The following is a 24,138-nucleotide window of genomic DNA, read 5'->3' on the forward strand; positions in this document are numbered from 1 at the left end:
TCTCTTTCTGTCTCTCTCTCCCCCCCTCCCTGCCTTTGACAATCCCCAGGAACTTGCTTTCTCACCTATGTCCTCTCTCTTCCAGTATCTTTAAGTTCTACCGCCCTCCCACCCCCAGAGCCATTTTTTCCTCCATGTTCACATGGGCACAGTCTCACCTGTCCTGAAAACCCCTCGTTTGTCTCTGCTGCCCCTTCAATTGGTGTTCTTTTATTATCTTGTATTTCATTTTTTAAAATTTAATTTTATTTATTTTTATACAGTAGGTTCTTATTAGTCATCCACTTTATACACATCAGTGTATACATGTCAATCCCAATCTCCCAGTTCATCCCACCACCACGCCCCACCGCTTCCCCCCATTAGTGTCCATACGTTTGTTCTCTACATCTATGTCTCTGTTTCTGCCCTGCAAACCAGTTCATCTGTAAATTACTGTAGTTCTGTAGTATAGTCTGAAGTCAGGGTATAGTCTGATTACTGTAGTTCTTACTGTAGTTCTTACTGTAGTTCTGTAGTATAGTCTGAATCAGTATAGTCTGATTCCTACAGCTCCGTTTTTTTCCCTCAAGACTGCTTTGGCTATTCGGGATCTTTTGTGTCTCCATACAAATTTTAAGACTTTTTGTTCGAGTTCTGTAAAAAATGCCATTGGTAGTTTGATAGGGATTGCAATGAATCTATAGATTGCTTTGGGTAGTATAGTCATTTTCACAGTATTGATTCTTTCAATCCAATAATCTCTCCTCTTTCATTTTTGATTTTATTTATCTGAGCCTTCTTTTTAGTGAGTCTAGCTAAAGGTTTGTCAATTTTATCATTTCAAAGAACTAGCTCTTAGTTTCATTGATCTTTTTCATTGTCTTTTTTGTTTCTATTTCAATTTATTTCTGCTCTGATCTTTATGATTTCTTTCCTTTTACTAACTTTGGGTTTGTTTGTTCTTCTTTGTCTAGTTCCTTTAGGTGTAAGTTTAGATTGTTTATTTGAGATTTTTCTTATTTCTTAGGTAGGCTTATATTCCTATAAACTTCCCTCTTAGAACAGCTCTTGCTGCATCCCATAGGTTTTGGATCGTTGTGTTTTCATTGTCATTTGTCTCTAAGTATTTTTTTGATTTCCTCTTTGATACCTATTTTATCTGATATGAATATTGCTACTCCAGCTTTCTTTTGAAAATTTCCATTGGCATGGAATATCTTTTTCCATCCCCTCACTTTCAGTCTGTATGTGTCCCTAGGTCTGAAGTGGGTCTCTTGTAGACAGCATATATATGGGTCTTGTTTTTGTATCCATTCAGAGAGCCTGTGTCTTTTGGTTGGAGCATTTAATCCATTCACATTTAAGGTGATTATCGATATGTATGTTCCTATTACCATTTTCTTAATTGTTATGGGTTTGTTTTTGTAGGTCCTTTCCTTCTCTGTTTCCCACTTAGAGAAGTTCCTTTAGCATTTGTTGTAGAGCTGGTTTGGTGGTGCTGAATTCTCTTAGCTTTTGCTTGTCTGTAAAGCTTTTGATTTCTCTGTCGAATCTGAATGAGATCCTTGCCAGGTAATCTTTGTTGTAGATTCTTCCCTTTCATCACTTTAAAAATATCATGCCACTCCTTTCTGGCTTGTAGAGGTTCTGCTGAAAAATCAACTGTTAACCTTATGGGAGTACCCTTGTATGTTATTTGTCATTTTTCCCTTGTTGCTTTTAATAATTTTTCTTTGTCTTTAATTTTTGTCAGTTTGATTACTATGTGTCTTGGCATGTTTCTCCTTGGGTTCATCCTGCCTGGAACTCTCTGCGCTTCCTGGACTTGGGTGGCTATTTCCTTTCCCATGTTAGAGAAGTTTTCGACTATAATCACTTCAATATTTTCTCGGGTCCTTTCTCTCTCTCTTCTCCTTCTGGGACCCCTATAATGTGAATGTTGTAGGGTTTAGTGTTGTCCCAGAGGTCTTTTAGGCTGTCTTCAATTCTTTTCATTCTTTTTTCTTTATTCTTTTCCATGGCAGTGAATTCCACCATTCTGTCTTCCAGGTCATTTATCCGTTCTTCTGCCTCAGTTATTCTACTATTGATTCCTTCTAGTGTATTTTTCATTTCGGTTATTGTATTGTTCATCTCTGTTTGTTTGTTCTTTAATTCTTCTAGGTGTTTGTTCTTTAATTCTTCTAGGTCTTCGTTGAACATTTCTTGCATCTTCTTTTTTTTTTTTCTTTTTTGTGGTACATGGGCCTCTCACTGTTGTGGCCTCTCCCGTTGTGGAGCACAGGCTCCAGACGCGCAGGCCCAGCGGCCATGGCTCACGGGCCCAGCCACTCCATGGCATGCGGGATCTTCCCGGACTGGGGCAAGAACCCATGTCCCCTGCATTGGCAGGCGGACTCTCAACCACTGTGCCACCAGGAAAGCCCTCTTGCATCTTCTTGATGTTTGCCTCTATTCTTTTTCCGAGGTCCTGGATCACCTTCACTATCATTATTCTGAATTCTTTTCTGGAAGGTTGCCTATCTCCACTTCATTTAATTGTTTTTCTGGGGTTTTATCTTGTTCCTTCATCTGGTACAAAGTCCTCTGCCTTTTCATTTTGTCTCTCTTTCTGTGAATGTGGTTTTTCTTCCACAGGCTGCAGAATTGTAGTCCTTCTTGCTTCTCTATCTTGTATTTCTTTTATTTAAAAAAAATTTTAGAGATGGCTTTGCTGTTCATGCCTTTGAATCTGATCCTTAGAAGTCACAAGTGGCCTCCTCCCAGTCCTCTCCTTCTTGGCTTTTCTGCTGCCTTTGACATCCTTGACCGCTGTGCTAGTTATTCACCTCTCCTGCCCCCTCCACCAACCCATGTTCTTTCTGCTTAGTCCTGCTCTGTCCCAAGGAGACTGACCCCCTCTGGACTGCATAACCCAGGCTCCCAGCTTACTGGCTTACTGATGGGTCGAGTCAAGGGAAGATATTGGCAAGAGTTTGGAGGCCAGGAGGAGAAATAAGTTGGCGTCTTTACTTCCTCCTACTCCCTCCTCATCTGCTGTGGTTTAAACAGGGGCTGCTTTCCTCTGTAGCTACAGCTCTTATTGGTGGTCCCTCTTCCATGGCTCTGGTGCTCACTCAGTTCCAATAACACAATTCTTTCTCCTTGCTCTTTCAAGTGTGGGGGTGTTAACAGCTCCCAGTCTTTGGATGCATCACGATCCCTTCCCTTACTGGTTCCCTTATCCTTGCCCACTCCTCTGTAAAGAACCCTGTTAAAATGATTGATAATTCAGCCCTTTTGTGTAAGCCATTTGTTCCTGGAAGGAAACTTGGCCTTCAAATGCCCCCTCCTTCTTGGCATTCCTTTCCCTCTTATAGAAGGGAACGGGAGAGGCTGGAGCACTCTTCTCAGGGACACATTCATTTATTCTACAAATATTTTCCAAGCACCTACCATATGCCAAGCACCATGCCAGGTGCTAGGGAGATGCAATAAACAAGAGGCAGTTCCTCTTCGTTGCTAGATGTGGAAGTGATGTTGATATTGTAAAATCTGTAGTGGCTGGATTCTAGAAGGTTAATACCTGGGTTTGGGGAGTGAAGTAAGGCCCTCAAATGAGTCATCAGAGAAAGTCTGGGACATATCTGGCCATCTCATCCAGAAAGGCACACTTGGGCTTCTGGTCCAAGATCGAGTTGAGAAGTCAGAATGCCCATCAGGGTAGAAATCAGGCCAGGCTTTGACCACAGAGATCTGCCAGCTGAAATTGGTCTTGCCGTAGTCGGATGCATAATGCCTAAAAATGAAAGAGAATTATTAGAGAATTGCAGCCTTTCTGAAAAGAAAGAAAAAGTTTCTCCAGGGAGGGGCTGATTCCCACCTCTAGCACAGACTGGACCCCACACAGTGGCACTGTTTCTGTGTGATGCCCTGGTCTAAGCTAGGTCACAAGTCCTTCCCTCTACACCCAGAGTGTGTTGGGCAATCAGGGATCAACAAGGAAATAAATCTTGAGACCAATGTGCATCTAGCATCAGCCCTTCCTAACATTATCTGGCCATGAGACCCTTTTAAAATTACTCTAAATTTCGAGACATCCACAGGAGTTCTGGAGCAATAATTTGTGCCTTAATTAGAGTAGAAAGCAAAAATAGTCCTAAAGACAAATTCGTTGCTGTGAAATTTGCTTGTTTCGAAAAGAAAATTTTAGCAGAATTTTTACAGTCTCATTTAGAAAAATTAGATAATTTTTAAAGACCTAGTATTGAAATTATAAGACTCAAGATTTAACCGTGCTTAATAAGTAGATGACATAGAGCAAATGATGTCAACAGTTACTTGGTAAATACTTCTTGTGCAGTTGAAACACCATACCTTCAAACCACAAGCAATTTCCTCCAGGATCAGCTGCCACACTTAGGTGGCGCCCAGCTTTCAAGGCGGGATTATGGTTATTGCAAGAATACCTATGTAAAATGTATTCAGCACTTATAAAATCTTCTAAAAACTATATTCAGTTAATCTTTATCAGAAAAATATATGAAAATTCACTCTAAAAAGGTAAAAGTTGTCCATAATCCCACCACTTAAAACACACTAACACTTATTGAGTGCTTACTATGTACTAGGCAAACACATACTTTACATGTGTTACCTTATTACCCATCAGGTAGATAATATGATTGTTCCAGGTAACTGGGATCCAGAGAAATTAAATAACTTACCCAGGATCACACAGCTCATATAAGGTAGAAGTTAGATTTAGATCCACGTAATCTGGCTCCAGAGCCGGTCCTTCATTTTATTGAGTGGAATTTTCCTTCCCTCCTCTAATCCCATTGCCCAGAGATAATCGTAGTGATATTTTGATGTATGTTCACCTATTCTTTTTCCTATGGTGACACACAGAGACAGAGACAGAAGTGCCCCCAAGGAATGACTCAGAACTCTGGGAACTCCAGGCCATGTGGGCAGAAGGGTGATGTCCTGCCACATCATGGGAAAGATTACTTGGAACTGCAGATTCATCACTTGTCCAGGGTGATATAAAAGGTCATCGAATCCAGCTGCCAACCAGATGCTAGAGCTCCCTGGGCAAAATCCCAGTGAGTCACGCAGCCTCTGCTGCAATCTCACTGCCTCCTACTCAGACAGCTTGTTTGGGAATGTTTTTGTTAGACAGGACCTTGCTTGCCCTCAGCCATAATGAGATGTCAGCCTTGCTCATAGGACCTGTGTCATGGCCAGAAATGGAGTGAGGGGTTGGAGGGGAGAAGGGAGGGTGGTCTGAGGTCCGGTGGGCAGGTGTGTAAGGATGAGGTCTTCCTCCAGGAGGAAGGCGGGGTGAGTGACTCTCACTTGTGCCACCTCCGCTGTCATCATCCACCTGGAAACCATCAGGCGGGGTTAGAGAAGAAATCCGGCCATGGGTGGTAGTAACCACAGAGTGTGCCCTTTCCCTAGACCCCTGCGGATCCAGGATAGCTCCCCTGCTTGTATTGAAAGATAGAGAAGGGCTGGAATGGGAAGGAAGAGGAAGAAGCAGCCCTGATCACATGCCTGGCACTGGGCCCTCTGAGTCCATGATCTCATTTAATCTTCACAACAACCCTGTAAAATGGTGGTCCCCAACTGGGGGAGGTTGTGTCCCACAAGACAAACTTGCCAATGTCTGGAGACATTTTTGGTTGCCACAACTGTGCAGTCTGGGGGTATTTGTGCTATTGCTGTCTAACGGGTAGAGGCCAGGGATGCTGCTAAATATCCTACAACGTACAGGATGGGCCCTCACAACAAAGAAATGTTCAGAATAATATCCAAATGTCAACAGTGCCAAAGGTAAGAACCCCAGATGAAAGTGGGAATGTTATCGGTCCCATTTTGCAGATGAGAAAACTGAGGCTCAAAGAGGTGAAGTGACCGGAAGCGAACTGTCTGACTCCATTTCATCCCAAGAGCCAGGTATCTGTGGGACTGTGGTAGTTGGAGGCATTTGGCACAGTCAGCAGTGTGTGTGGGGGAGGAAATGAAGGGCTGAGAGGACAGGGGTGAGGGGACAGTGCCTGTCAATGACAGGGCTGATGGCAGCAGTGGTCCTCCTGGTGCTCCTGGTGGTGAGCAGTGTTGAAGCTGGAGGAGGTGACAGGGAGGGGAGCACTCCTATCTATTTGCCCCACACTCCAGGGCTCCCCACTTGTAGCCCCCAGGCCTGGGTAAGAGGAGGCCACACATGGCCCTGCAGATGAATGGAGGTGTCATGCTCCGCAGTGTTGGATTTCCTTCACTGTGAAGTGCCACAATTTTAGATTAAGCATCACACGGTCACTTGTATACTGGATGTGTTCTACAGTCTCTTCTGCTTTCATTTGAACGTGTCATACACTTTCAACGTTTAATGGTTCCCTCCACCCTCCCAACCTGTGTTGTCTCCCCTGGATAAATTCCTGCTCAACCAACAAGGCCCAGGTAGTGTCACCTCCTCTGGGGAGTCCCCCAGGAGAGTCCAAATCCTGGCTTTCTCCATCAACCTGTTCCTCTCTTCACTGGACCTCCACCCAACATGCTTCTCTGATGTTACCTATCACCCTGCATCATAATCCTTAATTTACTTGTCTGTCTCCCTGGCTGGGCTGTGGGCTCCTCCAGCTGAGGATGGGGTCTCAAGGTTTTTGATTCCCCTCCCGGAGCCTAGCCCCATGCCCTACATGCAGAAGGGAACGAGCCAAGGCTTGGGCAGTGAATGACCCAGCCACCGATCTGGGTCCTCAGGCATCCAAACAGCTGGACAGGCTCCTGTAGGGCAGGAGTCTGGGAGGGTGTCACTCAAGCCCTGACCATTGCAGAGAACGCAGGGGATGCTTTGCAACTCTGAAGATTGCAAGAGGAATACTGAGGGCCTTGGGTTAGGGATGACCCCAAAGTTCCCACTCTGACAGGTAAGGTCTCTTACTATCAGGGGCAAGTTCAGGCCCTCTGAGGCCTTGGCTGCTGTGCCTCTCAGCTCCACCCCCAGGGCCTCATGTCTGCCTCGCTACCTGGCTGTCTCCTGTGTCCACATTTCTTGACCCTCACCCAGTTACCTGTGACCCATCTCGAGCACAGCCCTTTGAGAGAAAGTTGGGGGTCAGGGTCGGGGTAGGGATGCCTGGGAATGGACCAATAAGCCAGTCTTGTTCAAGCCTGAGGAAGCTCTGCAATCATCACACATCAATGGAGGAGTCCTGTTGGTAGCAACAAAAAGGTTCAGAGAAATGTGTGTGACGGGAAAAGAAGAACCTAATGAAAGCTAGCAGGCCTGAGTTCTGGTGCTGGTTCTACCCCTGACCAACCAAAGACCTTGGGGAAGGGGCCCTAGTTTTCAGCTATGAAACGGTTGAAGGAAGTGATTTTTAGGGTCCTTTCCAGCCCTAACATCTTGTGATTCAGGAAGTCTGAGAGGCACACAAAAGGAGGAAAGGAACTCACCCTGGGATATACCAGATGGATGGTTCTGAGACCAGAGTTCCTGGAAGACTCGTAGATCCCACACCAATAGAACCCCCAGTCCTTTGCCCTGAGTTCAGCCATGATGAAGAAGCCCAAGCTGAGGTCATCCGGCTAGAGAATCAGAGCTGCTGGGGCTTGTCCAGAGCCTGGAACATGGTTGATACAGTACAGCTCTGTGCTGATATTTCCCTGTGTGGGTTTTCATCTTTAAGCCTTGCTGGGGTGGATACCAGCATTGCACGGAGTTGTCCTGTCCTCTAGTTTACACAGCAACTCTGGCCTCTGTTCCCTCAGGTCAGGGAGCCCTGCCAACTGCCACTGCAGGGCTGTGAGATGAGGGCTTCCCCCCTGCAGGGAGCCACCCTCTTTGTGTCTACACTCAGAATGAGCCCCAGAGCCGGCCTCTGGCCACAGTGCCACCCTGTCCCTGCCCTCTCCTCCCCAGAGCCCCCTTCATACCTATCTCACTTAGCCATCTCCCCCTCCTCTTGCCCTGATCCCTCTGCCCTCCTTGCCTGCCCCTCGTCTGAGGCCAAGAGCACCAGCAGGACAGGTGGCAGCAGGTATGTGGCCTCCCAGGCCGTGGGCCCTCTTCTTGAGTTGGGTTGGGGGGGAGGAAAGCAAGGGAGCAGGGAAGCCCCTGAGGAGAGAAACCCAGAGCCAGGGGGATTCAGCCCATCCACTGAAGCCTGCCTGGAGAAGAGGGGGAGACCTTGGCCTATAGGTGGGACCCTCAGCTGCAGGTGCTACATCTGAGACTAGATAGAGACTCCAGGGAACTCTGGCTCTCTTGTGCCCAGCCTCTTCCCCGTCAGCCTGTCTGACTCCCTCTGGGGTGGAGAAAGCCATAAAAGCCCAGGAGGAAACCATGGTGAAATTGTAATACTGAAGAACGAATCTGACTCCATATTGGATCTGTTTCTTTTATTTTCACCTTTGTATTCCATTGCTTTTGCTTGGAGTTAAGAATGTTGTTTATGGCCTGAAATATACAGGAGAGCCCATTCTCAAGGCTCTGACCTTTAAAGGTATAACACTTTTCCATTCATATAGAGATACAAAGTTGCACAACAGAGAAACACATTTGTCTTGTTGGAGATTTACAGGAACGTGGTGACCTGACCTGCGTAGACAACTACAAGAACAAAGGATTATCACATCCCCTCCAGGGTCTGGCTGGCACCAAGATGTTTGCAGCCACCAGCCACACCCCCTCCCCTTTTAGTATAAAGCAAGCCTGAATTCTAACTGGGCTAGGATGGTTCTTCGAGTCACTAGTCCACCATCTTCTCTGTCTGCTGGCTTTCCAAATGAAATCGCTATTCCTTATCCCAACAGCTTGTCTCTCCATGGATTGGCCTGTCGTGTGGCAAGAAGTACGAGCTTGGACTTGGTAACAAATTAAGAACCTATCTTTCCTCCTCCCTTCTCCCTTCTCTCCTACCAGTTCCTCCCAAGCCTCAACTTTCTCCTCCCCACCGAAGAAAAGCAGGGGCTGAAGGTGAATGACAGAGTTAGGGGACACTTGCAAGGTCTCCAGGGGTCAGAGACTTCCCGCCCAGGCCTGCCTGGGAATTGGGAAGTTTCGTGGGGACTGAGGGAAGAGGGGAAGAGAGATGGAGAGTCATTTCCAGGAATGGAGGTGCAGGGAGGGTCCCTGGCAAGGGTGGGAGAGAACAAAGCTGGGGGCAGGAACATCAGAGGGGAGGGGAAGGGGGAGATGGGTGCAGAAGGAGGGGGAGGGAGAGGAGGAGAAAGGATCTCTGCCCCTCAGGTCATCCCTGTGCCCCAGCTCCCAGCCTGCCGTAGTCACTCCATAGTGTTTGCTGAAAGGCCACACTAATCAAACACATTTTTTAAAATTGTCTTTATATGAGCTACAGAAAAACAATTGTCACAGGCCATTAATGGTTACTAGAGAAACAACAAAGAAAAGAGACAACCCTGTAAACAAGCAGACGGGCAGATTGGGCTTGTGGGTAGCAGACTCCGAGGCAGTGATTAGTACCAGGAAGTTTAAAGTGCTCGGGGACCAGGCTGGGGAAGAGAAGGGCAGGGGAAGCAGGACAGGCAGAAGTCAGGCTGCCCTTGGGCCACAGGAAGCTCAGGTCACTTTGGGAGCCATTCTGGAGATGGGATACCCTTCAGAACTTGCCAAGGTGGCAGGGGGTGCCGGGGCTTCAGACCCCCTGCGTCAATCAGTGGGGTTCGGGGGGCTGCCCTGGGAAGGGTCTGCCCCAGGCGTGAGGCTGCCTTCCGCCTTCACTACTCCCAGCACAGGGTCAAGAAGCCCATCAGCCCGAAGGAGGAGCCGGGCTGCACAGAGCGGCGTCCACCCACGCAGGGTGATGCAGAATGAAAAGCACATTTGCAGCCACTGGGACTGTGAACCTCAGCCTTGCCCGCTGGCCTCACAGCAAGAACACGTATGTCCTGTGGGATCAGATCAGGGCTCACAGAGTGAACATCCCGTGGGTGCTGGGCTTCCTGTATTTGTTCCTTCCCTTGGCCACGACAGGAAGCCCTTCGCAGGTATGTCCCGTAGTCTCAGTCCATTGCTCAGGAAGACTCCTCGTCTCGTCCACCAAAGGCAATAGCAGCTCTGGCCTGACACCCACCCCTGCCCTGCACCTGCCCGCCCTGGATCTGCTGGGGGTCTGGATACCCCTGGAGCTCCGGGGAGAAGGGCAAACAGAAGGAGCATGTAAGGGGCCAGGGTTTGAGTAAAATGTCCTGGAGCCTGGAGGTCCAAAGAGGCCACCCTGGCCCATAAGAGCTAGGAAGCTGGGTACAGAGTCTGCACCTCCTTCTCAGCACCCTGTGTCCTTCCTTACCATGGATTCACATGGGGGCAGGCTCCACGGGTGGGAGGTGTGTCTGGTTCCAGGAGCCCCTCATCCTGGGCAAATAAGGATGGTCGGTCCGCCTAACAGCTACCCGGCATGACATCAGGTAACAAAGGCCTCTGCCTGGGCCCAGACCCACCTCCTGGGACCAGACCATGTCCCCCTACACCCTCCCTAGCCCCTTCCCGTCAAGTACAAAACAGAGAAATAGGATCCGATGGTTTTAAAAGTAGAATGTGACAAGCATCAGACCTGGAAAAGAACTGGAGGACCAAGCAGCGTGAGGCTTTTACTCAGTGTTTGAGGTTCGTGTTAATTCATTTTATCCTGAAAACAGTCTTGAGAGGTAGGAATTAGCGTCCCCTTTCACAAGAGAGGAAAAGTGAGGCCCAATACGGTTAGTGACTTGCACAGGGTCCTACAGTGACAGGTGGCATCCCTGGGTCCCGGTCCTGAGCCTCTGCACCCACCAGCATCCCGCTCTCAGCCGGCGCAGGGCCGTCAGCGTGTGGTTTTAGGGTGGAGAATAAACACCGTCCTAGTTACACACCAGGTTCAGGAGGATGGTTATCACCGTGTGTGTGTGTGTGTGTGTGTGTGTGTGTGTGTGTGTGTGTCCTGGCACCAGGTCTGTCAGTTCCTCAGTCTGAGTCTCCCCTCTAGTGCCTTCTCCTGGACATGGGAAAGAGGTGCTGCCTCCCTGCTGTCCCCCAGGATTGCCCCCTGCCCCTTCCTCCCTCCCCACTTCCATCCTGGAGTGGCACCTGAAGGCTGGCTGCCCACCAAGGCCCCAGCTGTGTCACTCCCCTGACTATGACATTTGATCTCCCACCTGGGAGGGCTGTGTCCCAAGACCAAGGGTGGACAGGCCACATCTCCCCCCAGTCTCTCATTCCAGTGGCTCCAGGCTGGTGGATACCCCTCCCTAGGGGAGGAATGCAGTCCATATTCTTCAGCCTTCACCGCAGAAGAAGCCAACTCTGAGGCACGAGCCAGTGAGGCAGGGGCAGACGCCCCCGGCCATTGGGCCCCTGGCCCAGGCTCCTTAGCTCCATCCTCCCTGCCCCTCCCGGCCCAGGCAGTCCTCCAGGCTCTGGTCAGCTCTTAGGTGTCTTTGCTGTGTCACCAGTGGGTCCTCTCTTCCCAGGGGACAATGAGTCCCCAGAGGGAAGGTGACCCCCCCCTTCTCTGAGCCATGGCCTCCCCTCCATTGGACTCTCAAGGGCCCCCTGTTCTCTTCAGGAGCTCAGACCCGGAGCCTGGGTGTGGGAACTGGGGGAGAGAGCCCTGATCAGCCTCTGCATGCAAGTCGAGAGACAAGCTGGTCCTGCGGGTGAGGGGTTCTCAGCTGCCCAGTCACAGCTTTCCCTGGAGGGGCTGGCCAGCAGGCAGCAGCAGCGGGAGTGTGGGCTCTGCTGGCTCCCAGGACTCGACGGACAAGCAGCCACAGTCAGATCAGGGCCAATCCAGAGGCGGACACTTGGCCCAGGGGGTGGGGGGCTTGGACAGCTCTGGGATCCCCAACACCTTTGGCGACCCCCAACTCTTAGTCACTGTTCTTTCTTCTCTTCCAGGGTGGGACCCTTGGGACACGGGCTGTTTCTGGACTCTTTCTTCCCCCAAGGGCATGGGGACGCTTGAAAAGAGCGGAGGGAAACTGAGGACAGAGCCCCGGGTGGGGAGAGGGCAGCCCTAGCTGTCTACCCCTCCCCCCATCAGCTTGATAGTAAGAGGTTCCAAGGCCGATGGGAGCTGAGGTCTCTGTCTGCAAACAGCACACCTGGGGCTTCTCTGCCATCCAGCCAGGGCCCAGGAGTCTGTGGCTCTCAGCAGAATCACCTCAGTGGTTCCCCCCCTACCCCCAGGGACTTCCCACCTGGTGCCCCCTGCTCTGCCCCCTGTCCCCCTCCAGGTTCCAGGCAGCCCAGGGGAACTGAGAGGATGCAGTGCAGCCTCCGGTTCTGGGAAGGCCTGAGTCCAGCATTGCACAGTCCTCATCCCCAGCCTGGCTCCAATCCAGACAGGTCCCCATCTTCACTCCTCCTCTGGTCTCCCGGGACCCCTCTGGGAGAAGCTCCCCCACACCATACAGTTAAGTGGCTTCAGACCAAGCAGGCTTCCACGGAGGCTCCGGTCTTGTGGATGGGTCCCTCCAGGATCTGGCAGGATCACGGCACATGCTGTAGCCTGCGAGGATGGGGACAGAGATGAAGAGGGCGGTCCCCCTGCCCACCACCCACAGCTCCTGGGCCAGCCCAGCCCCTCTGCCTCTGCCCTCCGCTTGCTGTTGGCTCAGCCCCAGAAGGCTACGCTGAGCTGTTGCCGCCTGCCCACCCACCTCCCTCACCTGGGTGGTGTACGGTCCTCCTGACTGGACACAGGCGAGGACACACCATCTGGGGACCGAGGGCAGTCGGGCACTTTGGAAAGGGTGTCAAACCCCCCAGCGCTCTGTCCTCGGGGGGCCAGGAGGGTGGGCTCTACTCACTTCCCATGTGTCTCTTCTTCCAGAACCCATAGACCACGATCAGCATCACAGGCACTGGGAGCAAGGCCAGCACCGCCACGAGCACAGCAGGATAGAAGTCCTGGTGCCTGCGGAGACAGGACAGAGTGCGGAGGAGGTGAGTACTAGGGTGCCCCACCCTGGCCCACGTCTTTCTGCACACCACGGGAGAGGAGTGGGACCAGGGGAAACCTGCCAGTCCCCGCGGGGAGTGATGGCCTCCCTTCCTTGGGGACCCAGCTGTGGGAGAAGGAAGTGAGGTGCTCAGAGGTAAGGGGATGAAGCCCCCTGCCCCCAGCGAAGGGAAGCATCTCCACTTTAGTACCTCTCCTCCATTATTCCCCCAAATCTGCTGAGGACAAGTGCTCTAAGAGACCCCCATTTGTGACGGAAGAGACCAACGTTCTTACTCTCCTCGTGGTGACTGAGGATGGCACTTCCCACCTTTGTCCTCTGGAACAGATGCTATAGGTGCCCTGCCTATATTCCCTTTCTGTATCACTTCCGTGTACACCAGTCCTCAGCAACTCCATTTAAAAATTTGGGGGCCTGGGCTTCCCTGGTGGCGCAGTGGTTGAGAGTCCGCCTGCCGATGCAGGGGACACAGGTTTGTGACCCGGTCCGGGAAGATCCCATATGCCGCGGAGCGGCTGGGCCCGTGAGCCATGGCCGCTGAGCCTGTGTGTCCGGAGCCTGTGCTCCGCAACGGGAGAGACCACAACAGTGAGAGGCCCGTGTACCGCCAAAATAAATAAATAAATTAAAAAATTTGGGGGCCTGAGGGCTTTCTCTTGTCACTGGCTGTCTCCATGCCACGCATGGCAGGCAGCCCTCTACCAATGACCAACAGAGTGAGTGTATAAATACCCCAGCTCCCTTGCCCTCCAAGTGGCTGCTAGACACTGGACCCTAGAGTCTCCCCAATGGGATTGAGCTCTTGCTGCCCACAGTGATAACCAGCCTCAGTAAGTTCTCTACCTGCTGCCGTCCCTTCCCTGTCTCACTTCCCCATGCTCTTTCCAGTGTTCCAAATACAATGTGAATCCTGGTCTCAGAGTCCACTCCTCAGGGAACCCAAATTAAAGTGTCCCCATTTCCCACTTCCTACTGCCCAGGCTGCTCCCCTTGTCTGGTCCCTACCCTCTCCTCTTCATCCACAGACTCTTGTGCTGACCCAGCCCCTGCCCTCCTTTCCCACTGCCATCATTTCTGTCCCATGTCCATCCCAGCTTCCCTCTCCCACCTCCCATTCAGCAACAGGCCAAACTGAGTTCCCGGTGGGCGAAAGGGGCTGGTCTGCTGCAACATTTCACCTTGGGGTCTGTTCAGGCACCAAGAACTGTTGCCATGTCTGGGAAAATGGCATTCAACCCAGGCCCCCCGGGTACCTGCTGGGGGATAATAGGTTGAGGAGAGACCTGCCAGTGGGGCACATTCCCGTGGTGGGCGATCCCATGGTGCATAGGTGCCCAGCCTTAGTGGGGGTGGAGGCTGGGCCAGCAGCGGAGGCTCCGGCATTGCTGGGAGACGCAGTCACTGTCTGGGACCCCATGGTCCTACTGGGCCCCGTGGTGGAGGGGCTGGTGCCAGTGAAGCCGTAGCCCGTCACAGAGGTCAGTCTGATGCTCCCTGAGGCAGGGAAGGGCAAGAGTCTAGGCAAGGTGAGGAGTCCAGGTGTGAACACCGTCGTGCTGGTGGTGAAAGGGGCATCAGGGCCTGAAGTGAGGGCTGGGCCTGCTGTGACGACAGTTCCACTCTGGAGGATGGTGGGCAGCTTCGTAAGAGGAGTGTTTCTCTTGGTTGTGGAGGCTGAGGGACCAGAGAGGGAGGGAGGAAGGTGAGACTGAGTCGGGGGCCTTGGTGCTAGAAGCAGCTCCCGGCAGCCCACACGCTTGTCTGGGTCGGACATGTCCTTGTCTTTTGCTCCTTGACCTTGGACCTAGGATTCTGCTCTGCCGAGGGACCAGGTGCGTGCTTGTTCAGAGGGTGAGGTCAGGGAGGAGGAAGTAGGCACAGGAAAGAAGGAAGAGCCTTTCACAAAATTTTTAGTGTCCCCTGTCAGGCCACCTGGGCCAAGAGGACACTTCCCTCCCCACCCCCATCTCTCTTGTCACTTCCTGGACCTTCCTCATTCCTGTAAGTCAGAGATTTCTCTGCTCTGATGTTGAACATGAACGTTCCCAGTTGCTCCATGATTGGTGACTGGGATCCAGAGACGAAGACAAGGAAGCATCAAAGGCCCAGATCCCAAAGAACGCCATGAGCAGCGGGGCCAGGTGCCTTCCTTGGGGGCTTATTAAGAGACACAGGAACTGGTCCTGCCACCTTCATGCATCAGTTCAGGCCTTTATCATCCCATTTTCTAGAAGAAGTTTGGACTTTGGATGGTAGAAGAGGAGGGAGTGGTAGGAGCTGTGAGGGCTCAGTCTAGAAGGCAGTGTTGACTCTTATCAGGGAACAGGAAAATAGAGAGGGATGGTGAGGGGGAGAGGGCTGCTGCTGGCTGCTGCTGCTTCCCACTACTATGCGTGCAAGGATGCCCTCCTGAGAGCCACATGGTCACCGTGGAAGGCGCCCATTTTTCTGGGCAAGGGAACCAGAACAAGTGGCATTGGTGAGGGTGGGGATGGGGGAAGGGGCTGATCTGGAGCCAGATCTCCCACATCATCCTGCTCAGCCGTGTGAAGAGGCCCCCAAAGGACCTTTCAAAGAACTCAGACACAGGTGCCTTGGGAGAGCTGGCATTTGGCCACAGAGGATCTAAGAGTGGGCAGAAAAGGAGTGACATCCAACAGAGAGAGACCTCCTACAAGGGTCAGTGAAGTCACACAACCGTTTCCCTCTCCTTCATGCCTGCCTCAATATACCAAAGGGTTGGGAGGGGCAGGGCCAGGAGGAGGTGATGGAGAGGGGTACCCCTTCCCTACCTCCTGAGATCAAGGATGGGGAGCTGGACAGCAGCAGTCCCCCTTCTCCACTTCAAGTGCCTGGGGCCATAAACCTGGTTTTCAAGGGGGACTGGAAGAGCATATATTGCTAGAAGATTCGCCTTTTTAATTGCCTGTGCATTTTTCATTTCCTAATAATTGAAAAGGTCTGCAAAGTTGGAATCTCCCCAAACTGTGGTTAAGAGATGGAAAGTGAGATCTGACATAGTACAACAGAGGGATACACTAAGGGAAAAATAAAACCATTTCATGTTTGTATCCCTGCAAATTAAGGCTTCAATAAATTGGTTTCGACTACTTCCCTAGGGCTAAATCAGAACCCGGAGAGGGAAGGAATGAGATTTGCTCCATATCTTAGAGACAGCAGTTACCCTAGCTCAGACCCAACAGAAGATGGGGATGCAGTTGGGTTAGGGGAACAGGGAAGGGTGGATAATAAGTTTCACAGTCACTGGCTGCTCTTTGGCTCCTCACCCTTTCCCATCTTATAAATGTGGAAGGAGCACAGGGCTACATTCTTGGCCCTCCTCTCTTTTTCTACACTCAAGGGAGAGTTTTGATAACCTTAAAGACGAGGCACCATATCACCTCCTCTAAACTTTCCCATAGCTTCCTATTCTACCTAGGATAAAACTCAAACCCCAAATCATGGACTTTAGGGCTGCTGTTTGCCTGTCCAGCCTCATCTTCTATCACTCTGCCCCACACTCAATATGGACCAGCTTCTTCTCACCTCAGGGACTTTGCACGTGCAGTTCTGCCCAGCTGGAAAGCCCTTTGAATCACTCACTTTCAACAGGGCTAGAAAGCTCTCATCACACGCAGACTCTGCTTGACGTCATCTGCTCAGGGAGGTCTTCTCTGATGCCCCACTAATTCAGTAGCTCCCCCCACCACTGAACTTTCTAGTTCATCACATTGTTTTATTTTCTTCAGAACATTTATTGTTATCTGCAACTGTTTATCTGACAATGTGCTATTGCCTGTCACCTCCCCTAGGGTAGGAATGGGTCCGGTTTTGCTCACCACTGTATCCTCAGAGCCTAGAATAGTGCCTGGCACAGAATCAGGGCTCAGTGAATATATATGGAACAGATGATTGAATAAAACAAGCACAGAGAGTCCTGAGTTCTAATCTCATCTCGTCCACTTGCTAGTTCTGTGACCCTGGACAAAGTCAGAGCCGCGAGGACTTTCTACATCTCATTTCCTTCATCTGTAAAAGGGTGACAAGAATGCCCATGAAGCTGTCTGTAAAGGAATTGTGAAAACCCCGCTGTACATCATGCCTATTGATGGATTATTATTATTGTTACATTTGATGTCAGTGGAGTACAGGGCGGGGAGGACACCCCCCCCAGCATCCCAGTGCCCCAGCAGGCCTGCTCACCTGGAGACACTTCCAGCAGGAAGCCCATCAGAGGGTAGAGGATGCCAGAGTTGTTGCGCATGCACCAGTACCGGCCCGAGTCCTGGCGCCTCAGGGCCGCCATGGTGATACTGACCACCTTGGCCTGGGTATCGTCCTGCAGCAAATAGCGCGGCCCCTGCACCCCAACACGGGTGAACACAGTCTCGCACTTCTTCCTCCTGATTTTGCACCAAACCTTACCCTCTGTGTGGTTTTTGCGGCTCTTGTAGGAGCACTGCACAGACAGAGTCTCCCCTTCAAAGTGCCGCACTTTGGAGTACACGCTCTCGACAGGGGCACCTGGGGAGACACGACTTGTTGAGAAAGGAGGAAGGAAGCATCTTGAAACTCAAAGCTCATGGTGAAGGGAGAGGAGGTGGATATTGCTCTGCTGTCATGGAACTCAAGAGTGTGAAGAAGAAATACAGCCCAACTCCAATGGAGGGGGACACAGGCTCGTCCCCCAGGGAGCTCTTGGTCTGTTGGAGGAGACACTAGCCCTGCCCCGTAGTTCCCAGACTGATGGGGGAGACAGTAGTCCTGTGCCCTTGGGGAATCCTAAAATGATGAGGAAGATAGGGCTAGCGCTACGGGGACGCCCAGTCTGATGGTGGAGACACAGGCCTAGCCCACAGGGAGCCCCTAGTCTAATGAAGGAAACTCAGCCCTTACACTCAGGGAACTTCAGCAGACGCAGCCATTTTCTTTGCGGCATTTTCTAGTCTGATGGAAGAGTAATAAGCCCTGTCTTCAGGGTCTTGTGGGAAAGAGTCAGGTCCTGCCCTCAATAAGACAGAGACACAGACACAAACGCAAGTCATCATTCTGAAATTTCAGAGCACAACGAACTTAGGTAGATAAGAAAATTCAATCTTTGAAAATATTAAGAGTAGTTATTTGTTTCAAAAACAGGTTTACTCTAGTCACCTTTTAAATAGCAAGTTGTCTGAGTTCATTCTAGGTGATGTTTAATTTTAAAATATTCTATGGGCTTCCCTGGTGGCGCAGTGGTTGAGAGTCCACCTGCCGATGCAGGAGACACGGGTTCGTGCCCTGGTCCGGGAAGATCCCACATGCCACGGAGCGGCTGGGCCCGTGAGCCATGGACACTGAGCCTGTGCGTCCGGAGCCTGTGCTCCGCAACAGGAGAGGCCACAACAGTGAGAGGCCTGCGTACCGCAAAAAAAAGAAAAAATAAAATATTCTAGTTACCTAAAACCCATAGATCCGATATGCCCGGACATTTATATACACTCCCAATGGAGTGTAAACCAAAGAATTCTACAGTTACTCACTGTTCATATGTTGCCTTCTATGCCTAGGAAGAAGATGTGGTCAGTGAGCTTCATAACCCGTGGTCTGATGGGGAGGGGGTAAAACTAAGGCTGAGGTGGTGAATCAGGAACAGGGAGAGAGAGAAAGCTGCAGTGAGGGTCCTCCAGCCCTCTACCCACCCTCAGCTTGGCATTTTCTCCTCTAACACCCTCCGAGCCTTCTGCAGACACGCACACAGTTCTCCCCAGTAGGACAGAGTGGACAGCATTTTGGAGTCTAAATAAACATAGGTTAAAACTCGGGTTCTACCACTGACTAACCATGTGAGCAGATCACTTAATGTCTCTGTTTCTTATCTGTCTCTGGCTGGCTCTGAGAACTGTGCCCCAGGACAGTGCCTTGAATGTAGTACATGCTCAGTGCACGTCTCCTTCTCCCAAATGCAGGTTGCTCCAGACTTTCCCAATGGAACCCAGAGCTGTGATAGCCAAAGGCCCAGCACCCCAGACATCCACCTTAGTTTCCAACCCAGCCGCCACTAGAGTTGAGGCTTGGAGTAAGGTAACGCCCTCTCTCGTATCTCTTTGTCCCATGCAAGTTAAACAGAAGGATCCAACTCAATTATTTGGCAGGTGGCAGGTTTGGGGGACCCCAGGGGACACTCTTCTGGCCTGGAAAAGCGGGTCTCTCTGGGAGAGGCGTACAGATAGGGTGACCTTGGAATGGGTCTCCAGGGCACTGTGTTTACATGTGCCCACCTTCCACCCCTCACACAGGAGGTGCGCAGAACTGAACAGGAAATGGTAACTTGGTTGTCATGGCAGCAAGCGAGGCAGGATGGGGTGAGGCCCCCTCAAGGAGCATTTAGTAGATGTGGGGTGGGAGAGATTGCTTCAGGGATTGCTTCCCTACCCCCACCCCAGGACAGGGGGTAAGGACGGAGGTCGTGGCATCAACATTCCAAGAAAAAGCAAATTCAAAGCGCACACACGTAAGGTAATGATTCCCATAGGCACCAAACAGGGCTCTCCCGACAGAGGCCAAGGGATGAGGGCTTGTTGTGTGTGAGGAAGTACGGTGGCCCTGGTCAGAGGTCCTGAGGAAGACAGGCAGATAAAGGGGCCCATGCAGAGAGGCTCCAGAGCTTTATCTTAGTTTGTGAGGCCTGGGTTAGCTTTGCCCAGGGCCAGATAACTAGGAGGGCACCTTCCCACCGGTCTCTGCTGGGGAGCTACGAGGTCAGCCAGACCGTCTCCTCCTCCTCCGACCCCACAAGATCACTGAGCAAAGGAAAAGCAGGAAGCGGGTCCAGGAGCAGACCATTCCCTCCCCCGTAAGCCACCCGCCCACCCTCTCACCTGCGACAGGGCCCTGGAGCCACAGCAGCAGCAGCAAGGCGGGAGCCATGGCTCCCAGCAGTGGGGACGGGCACAAGTCCAGCAGGGGGCAGGGATCCGAGGTTAGGGCCCCAGGCCTATGCTGGACGTACCACTTGGGGCTGCCAGGGAAGACCTGGGGTTCTAAATATGAAGTTGCCCATTTAGGGAAGTGAGGAAGTTGTGGGACCCACTGTGACCGGCAGACCGCAGGGGCCCGCAGGGCCTGCGAGAGGGCGGTGCTGGTGCAGTTTCCACCCTCTCTTACTCAAAACTTCAGGCAGGTGTGGCTGCTCCACCCGGTCCGGGGCCTCCCAGCCCAGGGAGGGCTCTCGGGGTCAGAAGACTCCTCACCCTCTTTGGATTCCCTCCTGGAATCTGGTCCATTAGGAATGCCATCCTTTGAAGCCAGTTATTCATTATTCTAGGGGGCTAGCGTGAGGTTTCTAGAACCTCAGGCACAGACGTCCCTGGAATCCTCTGTGCTCAGAGACCCAGAGATACAGACTATGGGGCTTGGGTGGGGCATCTCAGACCCAGCGTTTTTCACGAACCCACACTCAGGGGAGCTTCTTGTAAACTCCCATGTGCTTATTCATGCACTCATTCGTGCATCTGTGTGTTTGTCCCGGCTCTCTGCCTCTCTCTCTCCCAGGCTCCTGGCTGGACAGAACAGTCACTCATGCTCACACTTGCAAATAACCCCTTACATGCTCAAATGCAACCTTATTTTTGTCATGGTTAGAGTGACAGGAGAAAAGAAGATTCAAATCGTAAGACTCGGAGCATAAAGTTTGGGTTCAGGGAGGAGCCCCCGTGCTCTCACGTATGCCTGCGCACGCACACACACACACACATACACACACTCTCTCATACTCACACATACACTCACACACTCTCTCATACACACACACACACACACACACACACACACACTCATGCACTGTCTCATACTTACACAAGCGGCAGCTGCCTCTCCTTTTCAATGCTCACATCTCCTTACCTTTATCCCTCTCTCTGCCTCTCCTACCAACACCTCTAATCACCCATCAGCTCTGTCCAGACCCCGGCTCCCTGCTGCAGCCTTCCTAAAGCAGCCCCAATGCTTCCCCTCCCCCACCTCTTCTCCAGAAACCACGCCCCCTGCCCCTTCTTCCCCTGCTCCAGCCCCCAAACAGCACACAGGCATGCGCACTCAACTTCCTCTCAACCAACCCTATCTCTCCTATACAGCCGCCCAGCTCCAGCTAAAATGACCCAGCATTTGGCCCAAGACCCCACCCTTCACTCAGTCCCCAGGGCTGAGAATCAGAAGGATAGACTTCTGACATCCAGGAGTTGTGTCGTAGGCTCCTATGTGCGTGGGGACCCAGGTGGACCCTCATGACTATGTGCCCTCCCCCTACTCACCTATGCTGACTTTCTTCTCCTTAGACAGGACTCAGAGTCAAACGTCCTCAAGTTTGCATGGCCACAGTCTTAAACGGAGCTTGAACCCGCAATTCCCAGAGCAAGGAAGTTTTATCTTTGCTGATCCCAAATTTTAGTCTCAACATTCATTCATTCGCTCATCAGTTTGTTTGTTCTTACAGCCTTATGTGCTATGCCTGGTGCTGGGCACCAGCATATAGAAATGAGATACAGCTGTCACTTCAGACCTCTCAGCCCCCATAAGACATAGTATGCTTTCCTTATTCACCCTTCCTTTTTCATATTCTCGCCCAGTTTAACACTGCTCCTCAGACCCCTGAGTTCAGAGGCTGTCTCTCCTCCCAACACACATGGTATCTTCCTTCCTTTCTTTCCTCCATCAGAACAGTAAATGGCTTCAGGACTCAGGGAAAATCTCATTTATCTCTTGTGGGGACTTCATGTGCTTGGCATAAATGCTTCTATTAAATCCCTGCTGTGTCCCTAGCCCTGAGTGAGGCCTTGTGAAAAGTGCAATCACTGATAGTTGTGCTGACAAGGATATAAAAACCCAAATGCTCTCATTCCATTGACAGACAGGTATAAACTGGATCCAATGTTACTGAGGGAAATTTGGAAGGATTTATCAAAATCTCTAAAAATGTGTATACGTTAATTAGGCTTTTGTGTACAAAATAATTTAACATAGCAGGATATTTTTGTGTCTTTCTATTTTGGATTTTAAAAAATTAAGTTCTAATTTACATAGAGTAAAATTCACCCTTTTCAGTAGAAAGTTCTGGGAGTTTGAGAAACCCATGGGAACTTGTAACCACCACCATAATCAAGATATAGAAGTGTTTCATTACCCGCCAAAGTTTCCTCGTGTCCTTTTTTAGTTCTCCCCTTGCTCCACCCTCAGTTCCTAGGAAACTGATCTGGTTTTTTTTTTTTTCCCTCTATAGTTTTGCCCTTTCCAGAATGTTATAAAAATGGACTGGTACAGTGTGTAGCATATATTTTTTATTGAAGTATAGTTGATTTACAATGTTGTGTTAATTTCTGCTGTACAGCAAAGTGATTCAGTTATACATATATACATTTTTAATATTCTTTTCCATTATGGTTTATCACAGGATATTAAATATAGTTCCCTGTGCTATACAGTGAGACCTTGTTGTTTATCCATTCTATATATAATAGCTTACATCTGCTAATCCCCAACTCCCAATCCATCCCTCCCCCAACCCCCTCTCCCTTGGCAACCACAAGTCTGTTCTCTGTCTGTGAGTCTGTTTCTGTTTGGTTGATAAGTTCATTTGTGTCATATTTTAGATTCCACATATAAGTGATATATGGTATTTGTCTTTCTGACTTACTTCACTTAGTATGATAATCTCTAGTTCCATCCATGTTGCTGCAAATGGCATTATTTCATTCTTTTTTATGGCTGAGTAATATTCTATTGTATATATGTACCACACCTTCTTTATCCATTCATCTGTCAATGGACATTTAGGTTGTTTCCATGTCCTGGCTATTGTAAATAGTGCTACTATGAACATAGGGGTGCATGTATCTTTTTGAATTATAGTTTTGTCCGGATATATGCCCAGGAGTGGGATTGCTGGATCATGTAGCAACTCTAGTTTTCTGAGGACCCTCCATACTGTTTTCCATATGGCTGCACCAACTTACATTCCCACCAACAGTGTAGGAAGGTTCCCTTTCCTCCAGCCAAGCATATTAAGTTGGCTTCTTTCACTTAGTATGAGGCATTTGAGATGTTGTGTGTTGAGTATATCAGTACTTTGTTTCTTTTTACTTCAAAGCAGGACCCCATTGTATGGATGTATCACAATTGTTTATACATATCCCTCCCAGGTCAGGGACAATCAGATTTGGTTTCCAGTTTGGGGTTATTCCAAATAAGTCAGAAAGAGAAAAATAAATATCATATATTAACACATATATATGGAATCTAGAAAAATGGTACAGATGAACTGGTTTGCAAGGCAGAAGTAGAGACACAGATGTAGAGAACAAATGTATGGACACCAAAGGGGGAAAGCAGGGGGGTGGGGGTGAGATGGATTCGGAGACTGGGATTGACACTAACATGTATAAAATAGATGACTAATAAGAACCTGCTGTGTAATAAATAAATAAATAATTTTTTTTAACTACTACAAATATTTATACACAGGTTTTTGTGTGAACATAGGTTTACATGTCACTTGGGTAAATACCTACGGTGAAATTGCTGCGTTGTATGGTAAGATTATGCTTAATTTTAAAGAAACTAATTGTTTTTCAAAGTGGCTGCCCGTTTTGCATTTGCATTGATGTTCCTGTTGCTCCCTATCCTTCCTAGCATTTTATTGTTGCCAGGTATTTTTTTCTCCCATTCTAATAGTGTGCAGTAGTATTCATTGTGATTTTATTTTGCATTTCTCCAATAACTAACGATACTGAGTATATCTTATTGTGTCTATTTGCCATCAACGTATCTTCTTTGAGATGGGTCTCTTCAGATTTTTTTCATTTTTATTTGTTTGTTTTCTTCTTAATGAGTTTAAGGGCTCTTTAGTCTAATATGTCTTTTTTTAATAAATTTATTTATTTTATTTATTTATTTTTTGCTGCATCGGGTCTCCGTTGCTGCGCGCAGGCTTTCCCTAGTTGTGGCGCGCGGGCTTCTCATTGCGGTGGCTTCTCTTGTAGAGCACAGGCTCTAGGCGCACAGGCTTCAGCAGTTATGGCACACAGGCTCAGTAGTTGTGGCTCACGGGTTCTAGAGCACAGGCTTAGTAGTTGTGGCACACAGGCTTAGTTGCTCTGCGGCATGTTGGATCTTCTCGGACCAGGGACCAAACCCATGTCCCCTGAATTGGCAGGTGAATTCTTAACCCCTGCA

The 24,138-nt window shown here is 49.9% G+C and overlaps 1 protein-coding gene across 2 annotated transcripts; it reads right to left on the minus strand.

Annotated features, from left to right (window-relative positions):
• Nucleotides 1-12,171: 12,171 nt before the first annotated feature.
• LOC112413830 (trem-like transcript 2 protein) lies at nucleotides 12,172-20,749 on the minus strand. Of its 2 annotated transcripts, none has more exons than XM_024765945.1 (5): nucleotides 19,794-20,749; nucleotides 17,140-17,460; nucleotides 14,190-14,610; nucleotides 12,784-12,890; nucleotides 12,172-12,482 (listed from the first exon to the last, which is right to left on the minus strand). In XM_024765945.1, the coding sequence occupies exons 1-5, from the start codon at nucleotides 19,840-19,842 to the stop codon at nucleotides 12,388-12,390; spliced, it is 993 nt and encodes a 330-aa protein (XP_024621713.1). In that variant the 5' UTR covers nucleotides 19,843-20,749; the 3' UTR covers nucleotides 12,172-12,387. The 2 variants fall into 2 exon arrangements, with proteins under 2 accessions (XP_024621713.1, XP_024621714.1); XM_024765946.1 differs by having other exon boundaries at nucleotides 14,220-14,610; nucleotides 19,794-20,748.
• Between the last annotated feature and the right edge of the window lie 3,389 nt (nucleotides 20,750-24,138).

Source organism: Neophocaena asiaeorientalis, unplaced genomic scaffold (assembly GCF_003031525.2).
Source record: "Neophocaena asiaeorientalis asiaeorientalis breed wild unplaced genomic scaffold, Neophocaena_asiaeorientalis_V1.1 scaffold46, whole genome shotgun sequence".
In the NCBI taxonomy this organism is placed as follows: Eukaryota; Metazoa; Chordata; class Mammalia; order Artiodactyla; family Phocoenidae; genus Neophocaena; species Neophocaena asiaeorientalis.